Raw genomic sequence first — 19,950 nt, forward strand, 5'->3', positions numbered from 1 at the left:
CTAAAGCCACCAGCATTACGGGTGAAACCGGCACGAGATGACCGGTACTATTTTGTATTTCCTCCTTTCAGCTGCTATCACCTAGCGTCCGCATGTCACTGGTGCGGTTTTGGAATCAGAATGATGGGGCGCCGGCCGCTGTCGTAAAATTAACACCAACAAAAAGATGCATATTTGCAAGGTTTTTTCCGCTAGCAGCAGCATAAACATCGGAAACAGAAAGTGACAACAACAATAACAACAAAGTCAGATCGATTGTATCCGTTAGTATCGACTGTGCTTGGGAAGAGAGGTAGTGATTGGCTGCGCGGTATGATTTAGACAATCGATATTAATTACCAATTTTTCAATAGTGTATCTCAAACAATAGTTTGTTTTTGTTACATAAATTTAACCGTAAAAGAATTTCTGATCGATTGATGCCAAAACCTCGAAAACCTGATTATAGATGACTGCAAAATAAGCGCTCAAAACCTGACCACTTTTCTCTGGTTTTCCCTGGTTGAATTACTAGATTTTTAAATTCAGGGGCCTAACTTCGATATAGACGTTAGTCAACGTCAAAAAAAATGACCTGGCAACGATGCTCGCAGTCGTCACTTATTTGTTACTACCTGGTAGTAGTCAACCAATTGCGTATCGTTGCAAAAAACTACCTACGCGCACCCACTGATCGGGAAAATAACACCTTATCCGATTGAACCTGTGCGTGTCGCTGATTACAACTCTGTTCTAAAAAATCGTAAGACAAATAGCTCAAATTTGGCATTCACCCCATCTTTCGAAGGGGAAATCTAAACCGGACGAGAGTAGGGTTCACTGTGAAAGCCAATGAAAAAAATAACCCTAATATTATAGGTATGAATGGAATCATCGCGAATCATCGTACGCGTAGGGGTAGCCTGAATGTATGGAAAATTTACCGGCCACTATCGCAGGCACAAATCGAGAGTGGGGGAAGTGCGCTCGTGTTCGGCGTTTTTATTCGCGGCCGATATCATCGCCCGCTGTGTGAGCGTCACCAGCCATCGTTCTGGTTCTAGTCACCGTTCTGGTTGAGGAGCACACCGCCGCCGCGACGATGTTAGAATCAGGTGTGTACCGAGAGTTGTTGAAGTTCAAGTTCATCTCGATGGGTTTCAGTTTTCCGGAAGCTGTCGAGCGGACTGGATCGAATTTCGCTGGCTGTGCGCTGTGAAGATTTGGCTAGAGTTTTAAATTTTTTATTCAAGTAAGGCCTAGATAGATAGTCACAGAATGTTCGGAAAAAGTTCTTTGCTGTTGGGAAAAGTGCTTCTGCTTGCAGCTGTGATTGGTGTTGCTATTGCATGCGTAAGTACTGAACAAGATATCGGCTCCAAGCCGCTCGGGAATTTATTAGATTCACTTTCGCTGGAACGGGTTGTAAAACGTGCAGACGTCGCTTGTTTTGGTCGGTCAGCGTGATTGCGCAAAATCATGCCGAAAATTCCGTTCGATTCTGATTGAGTCAGGTTCATTTGTTCGGTCGATTTGTTTAGATAATTTGTCAGTATATTAGATTCATGGGGAATTTGACGGTGAACCGGTTGTATATTTTTTTCTACGGCGTCAATTATGCATAAGAAGTCTTATTCCTCTGGTTGTTCGTTTCAATTAGGAACAAAAACAAAGCGTTGTATTTTAAATACTACCAAATTGTTGAAGCTGGATTATTCAAAATTTGACGTTCAAATATACGTTTGTAGAAGGTGTCATCTTTTGTTTAACTGTGCTGGTAAAATACGTATTATGTATAATCTTATGATTTTCGTTACCATCTCGCGAATGTTATTTCCCGAAGTGCTAGAATTATTTTTAGCTTAGTGATTGTGGCGAATAATGAAACCCAGCAAAACAGGTAATAATATACTATTGCTACCTTCATTTTTTGGTTACCAACACAATGTTCCCGATTATTTGTCTACCTTCACTATCAATTCAACCACATCAGCTTCATATAGAAAATCATGCAACCGGAAAAAATGCCATCGCCGCCAGTTTCAAGGCTTTAATGGCTAGGAAATCAAATCGAGCGTTTTTATAATATATTTCGTTTCTATCAATGATCTGATTATTATTCTAACGACAACCGGAAAGCGATATTCTGCCCGCACGAGTTAGCTATTTGGAGCATGGTAATTCGTCATTTTACGAAAAATTGCTTCGTTAATGAGGCACATTTTAAGGTTTAAATTTGGAAAATGTGTTGAGGTTGAATTCACAATAATGTCCAGTCTTTTTAATAGGATTTTTTTCTCCATTGAACCTGAATATGAAACTAAATATAAAAGTATTGAAGTAAAAGGACAATGTTATCTTGCATTTTTAGCCTGATTTTAAATTTTTTACAGTTTTCAAAAGAAAGAAGTAGTTTTTTTTTTTGCGTAAATCGTAATTCGCGCTAAAAATTATCCAGTTGGAAAATGAGTCTGATAAATAGGTTATTCAATATATATTTCCTCCCTATCACCACCATAAGCCATTACTCGAATTTATCTGCGTAGACGATTTTGTGGTGTGTTTTGCACAATTGTCGAATATTCGTCAACTGTTCTTAGCTCCGGAATATTGGTAAAATTCATGTCCTTGGCAATCAACGTATTTGCCCAGTTCTCTTCTTCACTTTTTGGATGTGGGATTCAAAACATTTTTTTTTCGCCGTTTCCCTCTTTCTCGCGTGTTTGAGAATGTACTTCGCATCGGGAATTCAAAAAATTTTGCCAATTCTGAAGTGCAGAGACCAGGATTTTGATTTCGAATGAGCGTGATCGGACCGTACCGCGTTTGGTCTAGTAATACCATGATGTAAACAAATGACCCTAATCTGACATCTAGTCCATATTGTGATATTATACGCTTTTAGCCTGAATGAAATTTGTAACAGCCCAATTGGATTTCCGAACATCGCCACAGATAAGATGTTTCGAAATTAAAAGTGAAAATTTGAAATCAAAAGGTTACAAATCACGAACAGAAATTTTTTGAACTTTAAATGTCAGCAAACAGTTTTAGTTCTACTAAGTTTTAAAGGTTTTTTTTTTTTTTGAGACCATTTTTATTTTCAGCGCCTTGAAAATCTGAGACATCAAGCATTGGTATTATTTCCTGGCCTGTGTGTTCAACAATGATAAAAATATTCTTAAAGCCAAAACGCTTTGTTTGATCGGTATAATATCTTTATCGAAGTTGTAGATAATAGTTGAGTCCTTCCAAAAATATATACACTGTAAAATTGAAATTTTATTTTTTTTTCTATTTTTTGAGTTGTTTCAGATATGTAATTTACAATATTTCTTTCTGTTTTCTTCATATTTTTCGTCTCACGACGTATAGGTATGATAGTGAAAAGATAAAATTACTGTCCACAATTTTGCCGCAGACATTATACCAATCAAAAAACCGTTTTGGCTTGAATTTATTCTCTTTTTTGGAAACATTAACTATTTTGTTTCTTATTTCTCAATGATCATACAATCATTAATGTTCAGCTATACTTTTGCAGTTTGTTTGAAAAATAAATTATTTTTCAAAAAATGGGCTCTTTAAGATAAATAGTTTTAAATCCTCTTGAAGATTTCTTCTGTTGAAAATATTTTTCACGATGTATATTTTTTCGGAGAGGAAAAAATACTATCTTCAACTTTGCCACAGACGTCACACCGATCAAACGTACCGTTCTGAAAATATTTGTAATCATCACTTCTTTTACAAATGAAAAGTGATTCTTAAAAATAACTATAGCACAAAATGACATCTTAAGCCCAAAGGAATATCTATACAAAGTTTCATAAAAAAATCACAATATGAATAATATATTTAAAATTGGGACACTTTTTATAGAATTGCTCTAATACTTTTATTCTAGAAAAAATGCAGAATATTTTAATCAGTTCTTATTAATCACATCTCTTCCGGTGCATATGCAGACCGCCGAAAAAAAACGAAGAAAGCTACAAATTTGTCCTTTGTTTCGCAAACTTTTCGACAGTTCGGATAGTCTTCAAAAAAGTACAACCTTTTCTCTGCTGTCGTTTAAAAGAAGTATTTACTGTTGGCGACTATACTCTACATCCATCCAAGATAGCTGTTATGAAGCTGAAGCATGTTGGTAATGGAGAAGTTTTGATGAATTAATTATTTACTAGGAATATTTATCCAGAATTTATTTTGTGTGTTCTGCCATAAACGCAACGGAGAAGTTTATAAACGCGCTAATGCTATCGAAGTCTGTGTATAATAAATAGATGTTCCGAATCGGAATGTAGCACCAAGGCTTTGCTCTGCTAATGCTATCGACGTCTACTTGTTCGAAATTTAACCGAAAGCGTTTCCGTTCTGAATTCTGCATGTCTTTCTCTATAATCGGTGTGTAGCGGTAATAGCCGTTTTACGATGATAACAATCTTCGGTTTGTCGCTAAACGACTGCAGTTAGCGATTGTTATAAACTGGTTTAGTTAAATTCATATCCACTAAAGAGCTGCAAATTGCAGATTCTTGATGATGAAACAAGCTGGCAGGTCCTCGAAACCGAGGTATACGGAGATTACAAGGATATCTTGCAATTTTATTAGCTTACTTGCAAAAGAATTTTACGCCCTTGCGAGCGGCTTCCCGGTAGTTGAACGGAATATTCGCAATGACGGACGAAAACATGCATGCTTTTGAGTTCTTTCTTCGTTTTATTTATCAACTAGTTGAACATTCCCGGCGATGCTCGGGATCAAAGGTTTCAAAGATAGATTTTTTTTTTTTTCATTGCTGCATTAGCTCAACTCACTTAAAAAATAAAATTTACATCTTATACTTCATCATCACTTTAAGTAGGGTGTCGAACGTCTTCGTCAGTGGTTTTCTTCGGACCTTTTTTGCATAAGATTGCGCCAGTAAAACTACCGAAGAAAACCACTGACGAAGACGTTCGATACCCTACTTCAATATTCTGAGAACGTGCAGAACGGAAATACCCATATTGGAGTGTGTTTTGTGATTTCGGGCTGATTAACAGAAACTGGAAGTCACCATTTTGGATTTAAAAATGACGTATGGAGTTCCATTTTCGAAAGTATTGAAATTGTTGGCCAAATCACTTTAGAAGTCATAAATTTGCATGTTTCATGTAGTTTTGTGAATAATATATCAAATTTAGTAATCAGATACTTGTTATTTTTCTTCAAATGTCTTTTCTGAAGGTTAACAAACATTTTAATGAAAAAAAAAATTGTGTCATCGCTATAAAATGACGTATGGAGGTCCACTTTCGGAAGTATTGAAATTGTTGGCCAAATATCACTTTAGGTTATTTTCCTGAAACCGGAAGTCGCCATTTTTTAATCCACAAAACTTTGTAGAAAATAAGAAAATAAAAGACTTTTAATGCTTAAGCTGCCTCTTAATCGATATTCAAACAAATGAATCGTAACCTTTCCTGCAGCTAAATGTGAGTTCTAGTTTGGATTATCGCAAAAAAAGTAAAACAGTAAGATTAAGAGCTGAATGAATTTCTAGTTAAAAGCTCTCTAATAAAAATCAAATTCAAATTCAAAAGTACAAAAGTAAATCGAATGCCGTAAAATGTAACTATTCACAAAACTACGAAAACATCAAAAATATAAAATGTTCATGCTCGAGACATGGGTTATTCTGCAAAAAAAAATTGTAGATAAAAGGACAACGAACATTTTATTGCAAAAAAAAACAAATCATTGAATTTTGATTCAGAGGCGAATTGCGCATAAAAAGTCAAAGTTTCGCATGGAATCGTATAAAAACGTATAAATTAAAAAAAAATATTTTCGGTGATTTTCTGTATTCTGTATGCTGTATGTGGTCCTCGTGGCTCTGTGGTTAGCGATGTCGATTGGCTCCCACACGGTTGTGATATCTGGTTCGATCCCCGATCAGGTCGAGAATCTTTTCTAGCTGCAATTTTTCTCGACTCAGCTCTGGGGCACGGTGTATCGTTGTTCTTATCCTACAACATGCAAAATGTGCTAAAACAATATCGATAACGAATTTTCTCAACTAATCTGGTTGATCGAGAGCGCTATTAGAAGGCTGCAATATTGTTGTGCTGTATACAGAAAATCATCTTCAAACATAAATTTTATATTTTAACATAAACAAACGTTTTAATGAAAAAGAATCACATGTCATCTCTTTAAATTTTGATTTAGAGGCAAATCCAGCATAAAAAGTCATAATTTTGCATGTTTCACGCAGTTTTGTGAATAATATCTCAACTTTTAGTAATCATATACATTTTATTTTTCCTCAAATGTCTTTCCTGAACGTTAACAAACATTTTAGTGAAAAAAAAATCATATGTCAACGCTTTGAATTTTGATTTAGAGGCTAATTTAGCACAGAAAGCCATTACTTTGCGTGTTTTCGGTAGTTTCGTGCATAATATCTCAAGTTTTAGTAATCAGATACTTGTTACTTTTCTTCAAATGTCTTTCCTGAACGTTAACAAACATTTTAATGAAAAAAGAATCACATGTCATCGCTTTGAAATTAGATTTAGAGGCGAATTCAGCATAAAAAGTCATAATTTTGCAAGTTTTAGGTAGTTTTGTAAATAAAATCTCAAGTTTTAGTAAACAGACTTACTTTCCTTCAAATGTCTTTCCTAAACGTGTACAAACATTTTAATGTAAAAAGAATCACATATCATCGCTTTAAATTTTGATTTAGAGGCAAATTCAGCATAAAAAGTCATAAAGTTGCATGTTTCACGTAGTTTTGTGAATAATATCTCAAGTTTTAGTAATCATATACTATTTATTTTTCCTCAAATGTCTTTCCTGAACATTAACAAACGTTTTAATGAAAAAAGAATCACATGTCATGGCTTTAAATTTTGTTTTAGAGGCAAATTCAGCATAAAAAGTCATAATTTTGCAAGTTTTACGTAGTTTTGTGAATAAAATCTCAAGTTTTAGTAAACAGATACTTGTTTCTTTCCTTCAAATGTCTTTCCTAAACGTTTACAAACATTTTAATGTAAAAAAAATCACATGTCATCGCTTGAAATTTTGATTTAGAGGCAAATTCAGCATATTTTTGCTTGTTTTACGTAGTTTTGTGAATAAAATCTCAAGTTTTAGTAATCAGATACCAATTATTTTTTTCACATGTCTTTCCTGAACATTAACAAACATTTTAGTGTAAAAAATCATATGTCAACGCTTTGAATTTTGATTTAGAGGCAAATTTAGCACAGAAAGTCATAATTTTGCGTGTTTTACGTAGTTTCGTGAATAATATCTCAAGTTTTAGTAATTAGATACCTATTATTTTTTCTCAAATATCTTTCTTAAGCATCAACGAACATTTCAATGAAAAAAGAATCACTTGTCATCGCTTTGAATTTTGATTTGGAGACGAATTAAGTATAAAAAGTCATAATTTTGCATGTTTTACGTAGTTTTGTGAATAATATCTCAAGTTTTAGTAATCAGATACTAATTATTTTTCCTCGAATGTCTTCCCTGAACATCAACAAACATTTTAGTGAAAAAAGAATCATATGTCATCGCTTTGAATTTTGATTGAGAGGCAAATTTAGCACAGAAAGTCATAATTTTGCATGTTTTACGTAGTTTTGTGGATAATATCTAAAGTTTTAGTAATTAGATAACTATTTTTTTATAACTAATGTCTTTCCTGAACATCAGCGAACATTTTCATGTTAAAAAACCTACATGTCACCGCTTATTATTTTTGATTTAGAACGATTCAAAATGATGATGATTACTGTACACCACAGAGACTAAGGGAATAATATCAATAAGATCAAGCGTTACGGAATTCCATTTTTATATAGTAGAAGATGTCTTTCCTGAACATCAGCGAACATTTTCATGTTAAAAAACCTACATGTCACCGCTTATTATTTTTGATTTAGAACGATTCAAAATGATGATGATTACTGTACACCACAGAGACTAAGGGAATAATATCAATAAGATCAAGCGTTACGGAATTCCATTTTTATATAGTAGATTCCTCCTCAGTTTTCGCGACAAAATTGTTGGAGTATCCCTCACGTTTCAGGTTGCCCTAACATCGTCGATGCTCGATGTCGAGCTTCGTAGCCGCAAGGTTACAGAGTCCGCTTTGACAAGCGAATGGTGATAGATTCGAATCTTAGTAGAACCAAACCATTCGTTCGCAAAAAGGACTTTAAGTATGGGTTTATTCTCAGGCTCTTCCACACAAAATCTTCTCTCCAGATTTAATAACCTCTCGTCTAAAGCTTCGATAATATCATAGACTATAGCACGTTATATGCTTTTAGAGTGATAGCTTGCAGGAGGATATGATAGAATCGATAAGGAAGAAAGTTGGTTACTAAATCTGAATTAGAAGACAAAAAAAAGTACTATAACTTCCCTCCAGACTTAATAACCACTGATCTAAAGCTTCAATAATATCATAGACTATAGCACGTTATATGCTTTTAGAGTGATAGCCTGCAGGAGGATATGATAAGGTCGATAAGGAAGGTAGTAGGTTACTAAGTCTAAGAAGACAAAAAGCACTATAACACGGAGCAGGTTACTTCTCAATAAGTAGCACTGCAAAATGGTAAAAAAAAACAGAAATGTGCAAACAGCAAAAACGTCCGGACAATGCCACAATAGATCAAACAACTACTGGTCGCAGTGGGGTCCACAAAAAAAAAAAAAAACATCGTCGATGGGACGCAACTTGAGGACGTTGGGCGGGCTCGCCAACTTGGGTACCACATCGATATTTAGCCGATGGATCTCCTCCGACGATCGCTCCGAGTAATGAGCCGACGCCGCAGTCCGGCCAAAATATCGTACCTTCGGCTTTTAGGCATTTCTTGATGAACGATGCAACTTTCGACAGGCACTTCGTACTATAAATTTTCCCGTTCACGGCCAGTCCGGAACGAAAAAAACGGCTTTGGCACCCCCTTTTCGCTGATTGTCAGCCACAGCAGCACCCTCTTGGGGAACTTGGTGTGTGAAATGAACTTCACCTCGATGCTCACTACCTTCGTGGGGGAAGTAAAATACGAAGTGCCTGGTCAAGCGCATGCAGCGATGCACAGTGGGGAATCGCTGGCCATCAGCCAAAAAATTTTTTTTCGTTAGCTGTTTCATAATATTTTTCTTTTATTGCTATAATATTCAAGTGTCTAAATCCAAAATTTGAGCTCAATATCATGAAATCTGATTTTTTATGACTCTTCAAAGCTTGGCGAACTGACTTTTTTTGTCTTTTTTTTGAAAAAAAGTACATTACTTCGAAACGCTTTCTAGCTTCAATGATAGCTGGGATTTTTTTGACGTCAAAGGAAAAGTTGTTGTAAATATTGTGCAAAACAAACCCTTTTCATTAGATATTGTAAAATTTGGTCATAGAAGGCCTGACACTAGCAAAATTTAAAAAAACGTGATTTTTTGTAGAAAAGAAGCTTAAAAGTTTAGTTGCCGCAGTTTGCCACGGTTGTGACTACATTCGAAATTTAGGTAAAACCGTAAGCATTCAAATGCATACTGTCCGCTGTAGCGCAAAACTGCGCAAATTGTCACTTTAGTGAAAAAAGCGATAGCAGATTTTTTTAGTTTTTATTTTTAAAATTGAAATTTCATCCAGGATTAATTTTAATCATAACCATGATACCCCATTAATGAAAATTTATGATATCGTACTCAATCCGTAAGGATAAAATATAAATTTGGGCAGAAATCACAAAATTTATCAATGAATAGTTATAAAATAAGTGTTAAACAAGAAAACAGTAAACAAACCTTTATGTAATTTTGATCATGTAGAAAGTGATAAATCTGCAAATTTAAAACAATATTAAAAACATTCAGCCCTTTTCAATTTATGATCATGCAATTCTAAACTGATTGAAGTGTCAAATACTAGCAGCAAATTCATTCCATCAAACTCCGGCTAACAATATCCCGTTTGAAGACTGCTTTTGCTTCACACTGGTTTGCATACATAAGTAAAGCACACATTTTGCTTTATGAGAAAAAAAAAAACAAAGAACAGTCGTTGCCCTCCGCATCTTTTCGTATTCATTTAGAACGTTATGTCATTCCAGTGTCTTGGTTTTCAAATTCATAAATTCGTTGAATTTTATTATGGAGCCTTCAACTTCAGCGGCACCACCTAATTCAATGTCTAGTAAGTTGTCAATTCATGGTGTTATACATGTATTTAAATGTCCTCTTTCAACCATAGAAACCGGATTAGGAAGATAACATAGATATGAAACAATGAAACATCGAAAATTACTAGAAGAAATTAAAATTTCAGCGAAAAACATTTTTCCTGCTGATAAGTATAATGAACTTAAAATTTTCTGGAAACAATTCAACACGAGATTTAAGCGATCACAGCGGAAGATGATGATGCTGATGATGATTTTTTCAATTTGTAATTAGTTTGTATTACTTATGTTGTTTTAGTTTATTAAAAAAATATATATATTTAAGCAAAATTTGTTTAGTTCGAGGGGTCATCCATAAATTACGTTTTTTTTTCAATGGGGAGGACACCTGTGGCACTACTTGTGGTCAAAAATCATATAATTCTATAAAAAAAGAAAAAAGTACCAAAAAATATTAAAAATTGGATTTCGTGCTTTATGGACGGCCCCAAAAAAAAAATGGATGTCAAATTCGTGTTCAGCGCCCAAAATTTATGTAAATACCAAGTTTTTGTCGCATTTATCGCTTGGCTTGGCCAGCCTTTGTATGGAGTCGCCTCACTGTGCGATGTAGCCACTATTCCCTTGGTCTTCCTCTTCAGCATCCTTTGGAGCTTCTTGTCGCTCAAAATCGTCGGCCGTTCGGAACCGGGCTTCCTTTCGATGCTCTGATTGTTGTCCAATAGTGCCAAGATGTTGTAGATGCCGGAAAGGGCGTATCCGTCCACGAACTACCGTACAATGTCCGTTTTCGACGCGACGGGATACCGTTCTCTGAGCGCGATACTTCTAAACGGAGTAGCTCCACTGTTCTCGCCATCACGATTAGAGTTCGACTGATGAAGCTGTCAATTTTTTTCCTGTTGACTTATAGGTTACTATGATTGATGCTGCATGGTAGTTTCGTCTGTGCGTGTCCCATGAAAAATCGGAAATTCTATTCCATTTTTTTTACCGCAAACGTCAATAGTAATATAATCACTGATATCCATGGCTAAACTGAAATTTCCATCGGCTGTTACGTTTTTGCTAGTGCTACTACTGTCGCTAAGGTAGAAGCACTCCTGTCGTCTAACGGCTGCCGTAGTACAGTACATTTTCTAAGGCTGGTTCGGAGTGCCGTCTTTAAACAACCCGATCTGCTTACATAAGATTAGTTTCCAGCGATTTAAAAAAATCTTTCCTAACGATTTTGAATACATATAAATTAAGCTTAAAGCGCAGTATGCAGTTCAAAAAGGAATTCATTTTTCTATCTCAATCCCATGTAAAATTCAGGCACTGAATCAGGTAATGAAATTTCTTCTGGTAGCTAGTACGCAGCTGAAAAGAAATCATAAACCGAAATGGAAAACAAAGTTCACTTGCTTTGAACACTGCTGTGAAGCAAAATGTCACTTTTTCTTGCACGTAATAATTGGCACTGACATTATTCAGGTACTGAAAGTGTCAGGCAGTTGGTTGGTCGTCTCACACCCATCGCTGGCATTGGAAGACATTAGCCTACATTCAAAATATTTTTCACGTTATAGTTACCGGAAAAGTTACGTGAATATTTTCCACTATCGTTTTCTAGTAGATTCTACGTGATTGTCATTTGAGTTCATGAAATTAAAAGAAATAATTATCGGTTTCCGTTAGACTTCTCTAGAAATTTGGGAAATAAATATTGAAATTCAGTCCGCGCCCAAATTTGAGTTCATCATGACCTGGTGAGATGAATTATCCTTTGAAACTTTCAGTAGATGCATGCATTTCATGTGAGTTTCACGTAGAACTCATCTACTGGTAAACGACGAATTTGCATACCTGATTTATTACGCAACATATTTTGATAATTTCTTAAACCCGTTTCCTAGCTCATAAAAATGAGAGAAATAAATGAAAATTGTACATTTCGTAAAACGTGATTGCTATCAGATATCACTCAGGTATGCAAATTCGTGAATGAATAAAACAACAAAAAAACTGATAAATATTACGATATTCCCGGGGATTGTTATTATCCGCTGCAGCTGTTTTCGTTCAGGTAACTCTTCCACCTTTGAACCGAAGCTGTGTGAAACCTGTAAGCTCAAGTCTCGAGTTTATTAGGATTTTTCGAAAATTCACTTATTTGCAAGCCACCCATAAATTCTGTTATATGTTCAGAATCAGACAACAGCTTCGCCATTTTGATTTCTGGTTCATTTCGCACAGAGAATTCACGCGATACATCCTGCTTGACGTTGTCAAGTTCACGTGGATGGTACGTGATTAACCATGGTATGCATGAGATTTTCACGTAGATGTTATGTTTGTCACATAAATCATGCAAAATGACAGGAAATGAACAAATAGAGGAACTTTCACGTAACAATAACGTGAAAAATATTTTGAGTTTACGATGAAGACATCCATTTCTGTGACGACAACGTGAAGACATTGGAGAAAACATGTGAAGACATTGAAAAATATGTGAACGACCCGAATTTGGCATTAGTGCATTAGTGGTGACCTGTATTTTTTTTGCTCGACAGTTTTCGATTTGCCGGAAAGTGTTTTTAGCCTTCGGGCTCCGGGTAGGAAGACATTTTTTCGCGGACCAGACTTTTGAAAAAACTACCTGGCATCCCTGCTCTCACACCAGATCGCGGTAAACAAATGTGTTCGAGTGTTCTAGAAAAAAGGAAAAATCATGTGCTCACTCACGTCAGATATCGTTACTGTGAAGTATTCTCAGCTGTCAAAATTCCGTTTGGTAAAAAGGGCAAAATTTCGTTAACCTCTTTTCATTTCAACTGCGTACCACGCTTAAGATGTGTTGACATCGTCGTAGTAGTTTGCGAGAGAATGAGTATTGGTATCGGTACACTCTCTTCACCTTCCTTCTTATGATACATTTCTTGTTGTAAGTGTAAACCATATGATATATGAAGTTTTACGTATGATGTGCGCTAAGCGAACAATTCTGATCTAATCGTATTCATTTGGCTGATGGTCGTGATTTTTTTGTCAAAAAAAAAGTCATTTACTTTTTTGACAGAGTGTGTAATCTTCTACTCTCTCTCAACTCAACCACAGACGAAGTAGTCCCTTCACCACAGTTTCCCTCTTACTGCATCTCAGCAAAGATAACTAGAACAAGATACCTAACTTCCATATTTTTCATACATTTTGAATACGACCGATTTCCGACGGTTAGTGCTGCCATCTGATGAGTTAAATTCTCATAAAATTGTCACTATGAGCAAAACCGATTTATCGTGCATAGTCCGTCATCGATCGTTGAGCTGTTCAAGATTGTATATGAAAAAGGTGTAGCAGTTTGGTCAGCTCGACGCTTAAGATAACATGCAGATTAATGATATTGTCATTTTTTGCACTTAATACTATTGCCATATTTTTTGCACTTCAAAGTACGAAAGAAAGTGTGAAATTGACTGTCAGAGTGGAAGTTTATATTGAGGGGTTATATTTATTTTCAGGTCCCATTCTTCCAACACTTAAAGTTTGTATGTCGCAAGCACCATTGTTCATATGGTCAGGTTCACCGGGGTACCCGATTTTTGCTTTATTAACCTCGGCAAGTGTGGAAAACTTGGCTGTAGAGCGTGCTCATAGCGGTTACCAGGAAGTTCTGATGGTACGCTTAATTTTAAATAATGCGCCGATAATTCTTGATTCTTCCGGAAAGTTTCATGTTTGAGAACTAAACATTCGTACACATTACTATCATTTTTCGGATGGCAGCACCGTACAGTCGTCCACATGGATACTGAAAAAAATTGTTTCACCTTTCAGCAGTCATGTCTTGGCCTTGTCGTCAGTTGAATTTGACGTTAAGTATACATCACATCAACAGTGTATAAATTAGTTCGACTTTTACTCACGCGCAGCGAAAATCATGTCCGATGAATTCTGCAAGAGTCAGGTATCTTGTTCTAGTCATCTTTAATCTCAGTCAGCATTATATTCTCCTAGGGACCTATACATAGAGAGAAGACAGGGCGCTAACCATTATGTGAACTGTCACACCAAAACGAATAACGGCAATGTAAAATCATACTCTCCCAGATGGTCTCAAGGTAGGATGCTGGCTCAACAAGCCAGTCGTCGTAGGTTAGAGTTTCGGTTCGGGAGAAGACTTTTGGTGTCAGTAGGATCGTAGTTTCAAAAGTTATGAATTTTTGAAACTAAAATGCATGGAATATAACCGTTTTTTATGGTCACACTATTTCGGAACTGGTCATTAGAGATGGTCGAGTTTGATGTTTTTCAAACCTGAACCCGAAACTATTTTTCACGATCAAACACGAACCCGAAATTGTCAAACCCGAAACCGAGATTTCATGGATTTTTACACATAGATTACAAATTGCGACCAAGAGACATTTTTTATGTTTGACCCAAAAAGATCGACAACCAAATGAAAAAGGGGTATTTTTTTAAAGAAAAACATTAAAAACTTTGAGTAGAATTGAAATATTTGCGATGTCAGCATTGCAGATTAAAAAGCTCTCAAAGTCGTTCAAAGATATTTTTGATGTGAAAATTTAAATAGAAGAGTAAGAGCGAAAAATGTGTGTTTTTTTTTTAATCTAAATCGGTTATTTTCAAAGATAAAGAAAACCTTTCTTCGGAAAGTTACTAGAAATTACCGGAGATATAACAATACAGAACAACTTTTTCTCGAAGATAAAAAAAAATTAGATGCTTGATTTCGAAAAAAATTTGGGCCACCCTAGTTTTTGATATATTTTTTATAAATTTTTTCTCTAAAATATTGCTGTCGAGCTCTAGATTCAAAATTCTAGGGTTTCTCGATCATTATGCAATGAAGAACAAAGTTTTATTGAAAGCGGCACCTTATACCTTTTGAAAGTCATTAGATAAATTTACTAATGCTGTTTTTTCATTGTTGTGTTAACTCACATTATATGTTGCGAATGAGTTCTTCGATCCTATACGTTGCTTCCTGTCATTCTCACTAGCGTGCAAGCTCGCCATAGCAACTTTGCTAATCGATCCGAAATCATCAACTGTTGTGTACAAGTTCACTTGCATTCAATAGAATTGTGTGATGATTTATTTTGCAATCAATGGAATTATTTGTTGGTATAATCACCGTTACTTCTTATGTATCTTATTAATTGATATTTTTCGGTGAACAATCAATGGAATTGTAGAGTTTTTTATAAAAGTACACCGAATTCCTTTTAAACGCGACTTTGCGTGATTTTGTCTCACACGATTATTTTTTACGTAGTTTTCTCGAAATAACGCCATTTGTGTTATGGGAAACATTTTGATATGACCAAGATGCAACAAATGGCCGAAAATAGCAAAATGTCAAACAGGAAATACGGTTGAAAAGGACACATACACACATGCACATACACACCACGTAGCGAAAGATTTTATCAAAATGACGCAATCTTTTCTTATACGATTTGTTCAAATCTACGCGACTTTTTTCAATCACGTGAACACAGAATTCAATATAGACCAAAGAGTAAATTACGTCAAAAACTCAGCGATATTGAAAAAACTTGGCATAATAGACGGTGATTTTTGCCAATAAAGTTAGGTTTTGCCTGTAATGTACCATTGCTCTAATGCACAATGATACGAGAGCTCTAAATAGTGTACTTTTTTCATATACTCTACAAACACTGGTTTTATTTTCATAACATCTTCAAAATAAATTTACTATAACAAGCCTTAGAGAATTACAATAAGATGTAGTTTGGAACTCCACTGCTAAGGGCGCTGCAAAATCTAACTCGTAAGTCTTGCACTCTGGAGAAAAGATGTCTTCAGAAAAGTTGTAGATAATTTCCTTCCGAAAAGGTGTACCAATAACACTCTCAGTCAAAGATCAAACGGTTCATATTGGACCCTTGAATAAGACTGTTTAATTCAAAAACACTTCAGCGTTTAGAAAGCTCCTTGAATGTTCAACATATATTTGTATACCATTGAAATACACAGCTTTAAAAAAGGCACAAAAAAGATAGCTTCTACAAAAACCGAGTTATTGCCAAAAACTGTAGAAAAATTATTCTTTATGTACATCTCTATATCACGGGTAGGCAAAAACTTGGAGGCGAATTCTACATAAGATAGATTACTATCAGAATCGCTCTACGAAATTACTTGAAATGTTCTGTGATTGGATGATACACAAATATATGCTGAACATTATTGCCTCATAAAGACTCCAGTTTTCTTACAGACCTAACAGACGATTAGAACGTTACATTACGAGCGCTCCGCTTCAATCGTCTATATCTCATGGCAAAAACGAAATAGAACGATGCATTTCCGACGACAATGGGCTTTAAACTCCTGAATTTCGATCAATATCGATAATTTCAATCACAGGAACGAAAGCTTTCATAAATTAGCTGTCTTACGAATATATGAAATCCTGTTCATTACAGCAAAATCCTTGAATAAACATCAGTCAGTACTAAGAAATATCGTGCAAAATATTGTGATCCAATAAATCGCACGGGGGAATTGAGTTTTGTTTGGTTTCTGGCTATCTTTCCGAAGCTCTTGAAGCTTGTATTTCAGTCTTTATTTATAGAGTTCATGTTAGTTCAATTATTTAACATATTAACATTTTGTAGTATAAAAACGCTTTCTTGAGCCTGTGAACAAATTTGCATTGAATCAAATCTATATATAAACCAATATCCATTGCACTTTGACAGTAGTAAATAGAATCACCATAGTTTTTTGCTACAACACCGACTATGTGAGAAAAACAAATTCTGTTGCTTGCTGCGTAAAAGTTCTATATTCTTACCAACTGAAATAAGCTCGTGAATGGTATCATAAATTTCATATGCATATGAGATTTAATTTAAGCCGAAGTACCCGAACTCCAAACGATGCTAATGGTGGTGAGAGGGTTCACCAAAAACCATTCCACTGGTAGGTTATTTGTGGCTTGATGCTGTTAAGCATCTATCAGCGCTCGTAGAGCAAACAAAAAAAAAACATTTTTTTCTGATCGTATTGCATACGGTAGCTCGCATTAAGAGGAATCTGCGAAATACACCTCATTTGAATAAATTATGGCTATTTTTAAGGCCAGGCGCCACTTGCACTCTTGATAGCTGTTCCATCTTTGAATTTATTGACTCCCAGCTATGTTGCACAAAATACAAGTAGAACTTTATGAAATCATGAAAATCGTTGTTGCTTCGCAAAACAAATTAATTAATGCTCACTCACTGTGATTTTTCCCTTCTCCTCTCCGATCGTTCCAGAACGGTGGCTACAAGGTTAAGGTACGCAAGGTGCAGAACTGTGCCGGCTCGGATGCGGTCATCACAGCCAACGAAAACTACACGGTGGTGCTGACGAAGAACTGCGACATCAAGTCCCGCGGTTGCGTTCAGTTCAAATCGTTCAAGACGGCCGTCGCCAAGTACAAGGTCCGGAAGGACGGTATGCTGATGCTGCAGGGCAATCTCGACCTGTGCGATCAGCTGCGGGCCGGCATTCTGGACGCGCAGATTGGACCGATGCTGCGAACCTTCAATCTGCCGGAGAAGTGTCCGGTTGAGGCGGTACGAAATTCAATGTGACGACTTTGCTCAACGAATTTGTAACAGGTTTTTGTTTTATCCTTTGCAGGGAACCCTCTGTACCGATCCGACCCAGGTGATTAATATTGCGGCGTTCGCGCAGTTCCTCGAGCTGGCACAGGGCACCATTGACGTGGAAACAGAGATTCAACACGATACGGTAGGTTGATTTCATAATTTTTATTCTCTATTCTGGAGGTTTCAGTTCTCGGAATCGATACAATAATAGAAGAAACAGCTGAACACTTATAGTAATCACCCTCTCACGTATTTGTCTCTTCACACAACAGGGCAGAAGTTGCTTCCGAGTCAGGTTCGAAGTCACAAAGTGATCATACAGGTTACGTCGATGGAATCAATTAAAATAATAGCTATGTGTACCTAATAAACTGTGGCTGGCGGGTGTTAATAAAATATAAATTGTTACCTCATACTACGCGGTATGTCTGAACCGACAACGTTTGTGCTTTTAATATGATATTGTTAGAAGGAAAGAAAATCCCCCTCCGTATACGCTAATCCCTGCCAACCGGGCTAGCCGTACAATTTCACAAATTTATACACTGACTGTGGTTAGGTTTGAGAAGCTGTAATGCAATTGATGAATGTCAACAACGTCAAGTCGGAAACGGGCAGACCCGATGTGGCGTCTACTTGACGGTGTGACTAATAAATCATCGTTTTGTTTTGGGTTTGGGTGAATGGATTGTAAATGATGATCGTTTCTATTGCCCAAAACAAAAACCTGAATCTACACGTGAAAGCTCGAGTCTTGATGAATTATTTTGTTCTTCTAACTTGCACGATACTACCATCGGTAAACATTTGGTTTGTGTATTTGGTTTTACCAATATTTATAACTATGACGAAAGTTGTGTCAGATCAGAGCTAAGAAAAAAATTGTGATTGAGGTTTAGAATGCAATTCAATATTTTTCCATTTTTGCACAATATTGATATATTTTCGAGCCATCCAAGTTCGGAGTGTATCTGTGCATTTTTACCAAAATTTGTACATTTTATAGTCTTTTATAGCTTTCACTCAGTCTGGCTTAAAAGAATGGACTCTAAAGATCGCGTTGTTTTGCTTGAATGGGGTTCAGAAACTATTCCTTAAGTGTTGTCGATGTCTAATACCGGCCAACAGAAAGTAGTTCGTAGTTCTAAAGATATTACACTGGATTGCTCAACATCTATCAATCGAGGTAAAACACACACGCTGATTGTCAAATGGAATTTTCTTAGCCTTGAAAGAAGGATTTACCTAAAATAGAACTGATGGGAGTAGACCAATATTGGAACCGTTTTGTTCCAAGAAAACAGATAGACGGGAAACTAAGTACACGTTGATTTCTTTAGTGGTGGAAGTGACACTTTTGCGTTCTCATGGAAACGCTGGTGTGAAGTGTAAATTCTCTAGGTCAGCTAAAATTCTGACAGATGATAGGGCGTCCATTAGATCATTTCCAAAAGTTCATTAATGATAGTTCTAAAGGCGCACTAGGGTCACATTTGCCAAGAACGGCAGTTAAAGCAAGATACAAAAGTGATCTCGTTCAAGTAATGCTTGGGTGTGTAAGGAAAAAGACATCTTGTGTAGACCTCGAAGAAGAGAGCTGCTGATAACATCCAGAATGGTGTGGAGAAAAAGAAAGAGCGGTTAATCACCAACTTTTTTACAATAAAAACCTAGCCAAAACCCATTCAGAGTGTTTCAAAGATTAAAGTGTTTCAGAAGTTTAGTCCGCCCAATATTTGCTTAAACGAGCCTAAATTATTTTGACGAATAACTTATTGACCTGCTTTCAGAATGGAGTTAAAAGAATATTCAAAAGTAAAAGGTGATTCCAGTTGATCCAAATTATTAAAGGTAGGTTCTGACTAGAATTTAAATTCTTTACAACAGTAGCAAGTTAAATTTTTGTCTCATTTTATTTCTTTTTGTTTTTTGACCCCAATAAACAATCGTGAACAGCACAATTAAGCATCCAAAAAATGTAAATGAACAAAAAGGTTTTATTTTTCATTTTGGAACTATTTTGATGGTAAATTTAAAAAAAAGTTATGATTCGAAAAACATTTTTTTTTAATTTTCATTTCGAAGGGCGTTTTTTGAAAAACAAATCTATTGTCTTCAACTTTGCCAA

At 35.9% G+C, this 19,950-nt stretch overlaps 1 protein-coding gene across 1 annotated transcript; it reads left to right on the plus strand.

Annotated features, from left to right (window-relative positions):
- The first annotated feature begins 1,034 nt into the window (after positions 1 to 1,034).
- LOC129731827 (uncharacterized) lies at positions 1,035 to 18,262 on the plus strand. The gene is made up of 4 exons (XM_055692159.1): positions 1,035 to 1,332; positions 17,484 to 17,786; positions 17,854 to 17,964; positions 18,095 to 18,262. The coding sequence occupies exons 1-4, from the start codon at positions 1,258 to 1,260 to the stop codon at positions 18,134 to 18,136; spliced, it is 531 nt and encodes a 176-aa protein (XP_055548134.1). The 5' UTR covers positions 1,035 to 1,257; the 3' UTR covers positions 18,137 to 18,262.
- The last annotated feature ends 1,688 nt before the right edge of the window (positions 18,263 to 19,950 follow it).

Source organism: Wyeomyia smithii, chromosome 3 (genome assembly GCF_029784165.1).
Source record: "Wyeomyia smithii strain HCP4-BCI-WySm-NY-G18 chromosome 3, ASM2978416v1, whole genome shotgun sequence".
Taxonomy (NCBI): Eukaryota; Metazoa; Arthropoda; class Insecta; order Diptera; family Culicidae; genus Wyeomyia; species Wyeomyia smithii.